This window comes from Sander lucioperca, chromosome 17, assembly GCF_008315115.2.
Source record: "Sander lucioperca isolate FBNREF2018 chromosome 17, SLUC_FBN_1.2, whole genome shotgun sequence".
NCBI lineage: Eukaryota > Metazoa > Chordata > Actinopteri > Perciformes > Percidae > Sander > Sander lucioperca.
Genome location: NC_050189.1, coordinates 7,490,275 through 7,497,771, shown reverse-complemented (window position 1 = coordinate 7,497,771; position 7,497 = coordinate 7,490,275). Strand labels below are relative to the sequence as shown.

The 7,497-nt window shown below is 37.5% G+C and overlaps 1 protein-coding gene across 2 annotated transcripts; it reads left to right on the top strand.

Annotated features, from left to right (window-relative positions):
- The first annotated feature begins 129 nt into the window (after positions 1-129).
- emc4 (ER membrane protein complex subunit 4) lies at positions 130-6,056 on the top strand. Of its 2 annotated transcripts, none has more exons than XM_031304268.2 (6): positions 130-282; positions 1,619-1,766; positions 2,956-3,061; positions 3,484-3,637; positions 3,793-3,953; positions 5,381-6,056. In XM_031304268.2, exons 2-6 carry the CDS (start codon positions 1,663-1,665, stop codon positions 5,414-5,416), a joined length of 561 nt encoding a protein of 186 aa, XP_031160128.1. In that variant the 5' UTR covers positions 130-282; positions 1,619-1,662; the 3' UTR covers positions 5,417-6,056. The 2 variants fall into 2 exon arrangements, with proteins under 2 accessions (XP_031160128.1, XP_031160129.1); XM_031304269.2 differs by having other exon boundaries at positions 150-282; positions 1,640-1,766.
- Positions 6,057-7,497: the final 1,441 nt, after the last annotated feature.

The following is a 7,497-nucleotide window of genomic DNA, read 5'->3' as shown; positions in this document are numbered from 1 at the left end:
TTTGTAATATGTATTTATATTTATTTTTTATACAGAATATATCCATTCCAAATTAAAAGCATTTGTTTATTAAACGAATTATTTTGAAGTATTTCTCAAGTGCCCATAGAGGCCGGACCTGACGCAAGATCCGGATCACCAGCGTAACGTCAACAACGTCATCATTGCGTGCCCCATATCGACGAGCGACCTTATTCCACTGTACAGCAAGCTACGTTTTTGCTAATTTCCACAAATAACGACAAATAAACCAGATTGCGGTCGTTTGAATGTTTCTATAAGGTAAGATGAATGTTAAATGACGGCTTATTGGCGTATTTAGATGTAACGCCATGTGTTAGAGCAGCTCCAACATGACGTTATAATCTAAATACGGATGGAGCTGCTTTTAAACAGCGGCGTCAAGTGATAGTAACGTCCTCATTTTTTTCTATCGCGTTTGGTCGTTTAAATTGTCTGTTTTTCAGTTTGAATTGTCGTGCTAACATTGCTTCTACTCGTACAGGCGAAACTGTGCGATGTTGCTCGTTGCTGCAACCAAATCGGCTTTATTAGCAATCAATAACCTTTGCTTATAACGGCCTTCCTTTGGCTTTTTTTTTTCTTCTTTTCTTACAAATACTGTTAAGGGAAACTGTCCAACATGGCTGAAAGCATTTTACTACAGCAGATCATATTCATTGGAAGGCGTACACCAATACGATCTATTGGAGTCGAGTCGCGATTCTTGTAACAGTCCTGATTGCAGGTGCAAAACCATTAAAGCATTTCCAAAATACATGTCACAAAGATTATTGAATAAGTAAAGACAGGTGGCATTTCATCCATAACAAATACTACTGACCTGTTTGTTTTTACGACCAGGGTATAGAAACTGACTAGAGCTGCAACGATTAATCGTTTAATCGATTAGTTGTCAACTCTTAAATTAATCGCCAACTATCTTGATAATCGATTAGTCGGTTTGAGTAATTTTTTAAGACAAAAGTCAAAATTCTCTGATCCCAGCCTCTTAAATGTGAATATTTTCTAGTTTCTTCTCTCCTCTGTGACAGTAAACTAAATATCTTTGACTTGTGGACAAAACAAGACATTTGAGGACGTCATCTTGGGCTTTTGGGAAACATTGATCCACATTTTTCCACCATTTTCTGACATTTTATAGACCGAACAACTAATCGAGAAAAAAATCAACAGATTAATCGACTATGAAAATAATCGTTAGTTGCAGCCCTAAAACTGACTAAACTACAAAAACACATTAAGATGTATCCTAAAGTTACTAGTTATATCTGCTGTAAAAACTGGGTCCACTGGTCCAAAGCTCATATGGCCATTTGATAGCATGCATATGTATTTTTCATAATTATGTTCTTTTGACAGTGACTTCATAAAAAAACAGCCATATCCGTTACTGTTCACCTGTTCTTTTAAGTTCTCAGGTTTTGTTTTGGTTTTCCTGAGATACTTGTATATTTGTGTCCTATTCTATTTTGATGTTTTATTGGCTGTTTACACCCAGGAAGAGATCACTGCATGGACGCTGATAGAGGGCTAAAAGAAAAGCAACGACTGTCCATCTGATTTCTGTTTTTGTTTTTTTTATCTCTTTATGTAGGTATCTCTTTCTGTCTCTGAGGTCCAGCAGTGAAGCCGGTTGCCATGACGTCTCCAGGGGGACAAGGAGGAGGAGCTCTGTCGACGAGAGGAGGCAGCGGGGCCAGGAGGATGAAGTGGGCTCTGGAGCTGAGCTTGGGCAACACCAGGTAAACAAACAGAGTAGGCCTACATCAAAACACTTACAACAATTCATCAAAAAGTAGGACTTGCGGGGTTTTTTTGCGCAGAAACGGAGCGTTTTCCAATTTGTGGCTTGTGCTTTCTATGCTTTATCATTGATCAGTAACTGACAGTGGCAACAGCCAATGGCGTAGCGGACACAGGGGTACGCACACATGTCCCCCACACACACACACACGCACACAAAACCCCACACACCCATATATTTATAGCACCCCCTCCCACAAAATAGTTCCAATGTCCCTGTGAGTAATAGAGTAATATGTTTTTGCATATTGAGGAACTTAGTACCACATATTTGGTTCATTGGTATGCTCTGCCTCCGTGTGGCCAGTTAAAATCTTAGCCTGTCTCCCATTTGGCACGATGCGGCAGTAAAACTAAGTTAATCATAAATGAAATGTAGACTACTTGGAATCAGCAATTTGGAGAGACAAATGGGAGAGGATCTTTCAATAAAAATCATCTTCCTTAAACCTACATTGTGTAATTTTTTTGAGTTGATTCTTAGCAACAAAAACAAACTTTGTTCTTTCACAAATATGTGCTCATTCATGTGTAATTACTTCCACCAATTAATCAAAGTATTCTCGTAAGTGTAGAATCTGCCATTCAGAATCATTCAGAATACATACGGGCGAGTCGCTCGAATGGCGGCCGGCATGTTGCGCCTCCATCTTTAAAATCCATTAGCCAAAGAGGGACATACCTCCGCCTTTCGCCCTTTTACACTCAGTGGCACCCCACACCATGACGAATGCCAGGGGGAGATTACTCGCCAGGGAAGCGAAAAAGAGAATTAAAACGACAACGCGACAGGCAAAGCAACAAGACCAGCGTTAATATTGGAGTGGCTAGAACAGCTGTGTGTAAACGATGGAGATGCTAAGAGCTAATTTCGGGTTCGGCCACCGTAGCAGTTAAAACGCGATCGGAATGGGAGGGGCTAGAAAGTAATATTCAGTTGGTTGTCATATACAATTTCACCGTTAGATGGGAGAAATTCTTACGCAATGTAGCTTTAACAATCTGTTCCCCTTACTTCGGAAATTACGGCTACGCCCCTGACAACAGCTGCATAATTTAAAAGGATAAGACATTTGAAAGAGTTATAGTCGTTCACAGGGAATAACAGCTGAACTCTCTGTGCTGCAGGAGTCGTGGTGGCGGTCAGGGCGACGTCGTTCACCCCATCGGCTACTCTGAGAAACCCGTCCCTGACACCAGCATCCAGGAGACGGACAAGAACCTGGTGGAGAAGGTAAAGCAGGGAGGAAAACCTTTACTTTCTTTCTCTTCTTTGGAGATTGTTCTTCTTTTTGCCAGTGCTTTCTCTTCTCAGGATTTCTTATGTTTCTTGAACACCTGCTAATTTTTTAAGTCAGGCTACAACCTCTATACACATATATAAATAAATGTGTAAATGAATGGCAAACACAAATAGAAGCAAAGAAAAATAAATAAAATACTACAAAGATGACATGATGAAAGTAAATAAAATCCAAAACGCAAGCTATGAAACAAGATAAAATTTGTGGTGTTTTTGGTGTGATGCTCACAAAGAAAGCATTTTATAATATTAATCATCCATACAGGAGTGTATGTAACGTGAGAGAAGATAAAATGTTGGACCGGAAATGAATACAAAATGCTGAGAGTGTACCTCTGACTCTGGTTGTGCAGCGTTGTTGGGACGTGGCTCTGGGGCCCCTGAAACAGATCCCCATGAACCTGTTCATCATGTACATGTCGGGCAACACCATCTCCATCTTCCCCATCATGATGGTCTGCATGATGGCCTGGAGGCCCATACAGGCGCTCATGTCCATGTCTGCCAGTGAGTATCTAGCAAGTCCTAATTAGTATTTTATACCCAGTGTGTTTTTTCACCTCGTCTGGGTCAGATACCGTTGTAGAATCCGTTTTCAGCTCACATCATGTTCAATTCTGTTTTCTGGCCTTCATTCATTCCTTTGACCTCTTGTGTCTCAGCCTTCAAGCTGTTGGAGAGCTCCAGTCAGCAGTGGCTTCAGGGTCTGGTCTACCTGGTCGGCAACCTGCTGGGCTCGGCGTTGGCCATCTACAAGTGTCAGTCAATGGGACTGCTTCCAACACACTCTTCTGATTGGCTGGCTTTCATAGGACCGCCTCAGGTAAAGTGTTGCACACTGTCTGTACGCATCTCATTTCACTTTGTTTATTCTTTAATTTTGATCCACTGCCTCTAAATGAATTAAGCTTTTTAAAGTTTCGGGGTTTTGACTCATCTCTGGTCTCTGGTCCTCCCAAATCTTGATTGTTGTTAAAGGTTCTATGACATGCTGCTTTTTGGATGCTTTTATATATGCCTCAGTGGTCCCCTAATACTGTATCTGAAGTCTCTTTTATATAGACCTTAGTGGTCCCCTAATACTGTATCTGAAGTCTCTTTTATATAGACCTTAGTGGTCCCCTAATACTGTATCTGAAGTCTCTTTTATATAGACCTTAGTGGTCCCCTAATACTGTATCTGAAGTCTCTTTTATATAGACCTTAGTGGTCCCCTAATACTGTATCTGAAGTCTCTTTTATATAGACCTTAGTGGTCCCCTAATACTGTATCTGAAGTCTATTTTATATAGACCTTAGTGGTCCCCTAATACTGTATCTGAAGTATCTTTTATATAGACCTCAGTGGTCCCCTAATACTGTATCTGAAGTATTTTTTATATAGACCTTAATGGTCCCCTAATACTGTATCTGAAGTATCTTTTATATAGACCTTAGTGGTCCCCTAATACTGTATCTGAAGTATTTTTTATATAGACCTTAGTGGTCCCCTAATACTGTATCTGAAGTCTCTTTTATATAGACCTTAGTGGTCCCCTAATACTGTATCTGAAGTATCTTTTATATAGACCTTAGTGGTCCCCTAATACTGTATCTGAAGTATCTTTTATATAGACCTTAGTGGTCCCCTAATACTGTATCTGAAGTATCTTTTATATAGACCTTAGTGGTCCCCTAATACTGTATCTGAAGTCTCTTTTATATAGACCTTAGTGGTCCCCTAATACTGTATCTGAAGTCTATTTTATATAGACCTTAGTGGTCCCCTAATACTGTATCTGAAGTATCTTTTATATAGACCTCAGTGGTCCCCTAATACTGTATCTGAAGTATTTTTTATATAGACCTTAATGGTCCCCTAATACTGTATCTGAAGTATTTTTTATATAGACCTTAGTGGTCCCCTAATACTGTATCTGAAGTCTCTTTTATATAGACCTTAGTGGTCCCCTAATACTGTATCTGAAGTATCTTTTATATAGACCTTAGTGGTCCCCTAATACTGTATCTGAAGTATCTTTTATATAGACCTTAGTGGTCCCCTAATACTGTATCTGAAGTCTCTTTTATATAGACCTTAGTGGTCCCCTAATACTGTATCTGAAGTCTCTTTTATATAGAATGATGAAAGCTATTTCCCATTATAAACAAGATTAAAAATGATGTCAATTCAATCATCCACGTTTTTTTTTACCTTTTATTTCTTTCTACAACAGACTTGATTTAATTATTTTCTTTTCTCCTCAACAGAGGATGGAGATCATGGGTGGAGGGATGGTGTTGTGAAAAGGACGGAGCGTGCACATACCAGATTTAGATATTTACAGATGTTATATACTGTCCATTCTAGCCTAGTAAAGCTTTTGTCCACTACAGATTTAACCCCTTGTAGTGGCAGTTACAAGACCTTTATTTTGTTTGCCTTTTTTTCCACAGAAACATAATTTCATTACTTTATACTGCTGCTGTGCTTCATGTTTTACACCTCTTTTGTTCCTCATCCATCTGTTTATAAAGGGTTAAAAGCCAGCCGATCATCATGTTGAACTACTGTTTCTTTCCAGTTGAAATAACAATAACACAACAGTTATTTATGAGGTTATTTTATAGAATCATCATTAAAACAGAACTTGATCTATGTATTCCTCCTGAGAATGGCGGTAACAGTCTGTAAAGCATTTTCATTTTGTCACAAAGAAAGTCTTATTAGGTTTTATTCCCCTGGACTAGTTTCTCTTATTTTGTTTCTGAGTTTGTAGTGACACACATGATTTCAGCATGCTTGCCAGCAACATTTACTAATATGTTTTAATTTATGAGTCGGTTTAATTTGTACTGATTTGCTACATGAACATGTTCTATAATTAATAAATCCTCATTGACTAAAATAACATGTTTTCAACTATGTCACTAAATGTGTTGGATGTTGGATTTTTTTAACTTTTCTCTACAGAGATGATGGGACAAATTGTAGTTCATTCTGTATGTTATGTACTTTTTAGAGCCCATAGGGTTTGTAAACATCCCACTTTAAAGTACATTATGATCATAAACATTGCCAGTAATCAGGCTCAGCCAGCGTGCATCTACAGTAGAGTCGTCAGCAATGTAGATAGAGCAATCATTTTGGAAAAACTTGAATTTGTTTGCTCAAGACGATATTTCAGTCCCAACCATAAGAAAACCAAAGATAACATGATTAAACAATTCAAGTCTTGCAGTATGACATTATACATCATGAGACGTGGTTGATTAGAACATTTTCTTCACTAATGTACTGTTTATAGTCAAATTATCTTTGATATCTGGTTGTTTTAGGCCATTGTGGGTAATGCTTTACATTGATGTGAGGAATAACCATTTGTATCTGCTTATTTTATCCATAAATGGATTAAAAAAGAAAAGGACATTGAATTCAACTGACCAATTTGATCCATATTTCTGTATTTTATCCATATTTTATTCATCCATTTCAGGATGAATATAACTAAAGTTACTAAAGGAGCATGAGAAAATTGAATGTTTGTATAAACAAGACAACTTTACAATCCATGTGCAGTACATTATGGCAACATTTATTTATTATTATTATTTTTTTAAATATGTTCAATTCTACCAGAAATAAAAAGCAGTTTTTAAAAATTCTGCTAACTTTTCTTTTTTTCTCTTCCTTCTGCTTGTTAAAGTTCTTGATTGTGGGTGTGTGTGTGTGTGTGTGTGTGTGTTTGGTATCTGCAGCAACACCCTGCTGTGAGAACAAAAGCTGTCAGGTAGGGTGGAGGGGAAACTTGAGAGGCGAGAATCAGAACACTTGTACAGCGTTTGTTACATTCATGAATGAATAGGTATAAAAGGTGGACATTTACGCAAATTGACCAACATCCCTAAACATCATAGAGACAATCAAAGTCTGAGGTTTCTAGGCACTTTTAACCTGTCAATGCCTAAGTCTCTGTATTCAGGAGCATAGGCCTATTTTCTGTGTGCCTGCTGCAGGTCTTCATAAATATGAAAAGGCTCATATATATATATATATATATATATATATATATATATATAAACAAAAAATTGTGTGTATGAAAATGTATGTTATTGCTTTAAAATAGTTTACAGGTATAAACTTTAAGGAAAGTGAACCGATAATGTCATGTTCAAGGGCTTTCTTTGGTTTTTATTTTAATTTAAAAGTCAGAATTTTGACAAAAGTTTCACTTAGTATCAAATTAAGCCAATTTCTGCCACTGTGATGAAAAGAAAATCCTGTAAGTCATTATAATCAGAGACCTTCTCAAAATAATTACTTTCAAAATAACTACTTACTTTCTCAAAATAATGACATAACTTTCTCAAAATAATGAGTAGTATCT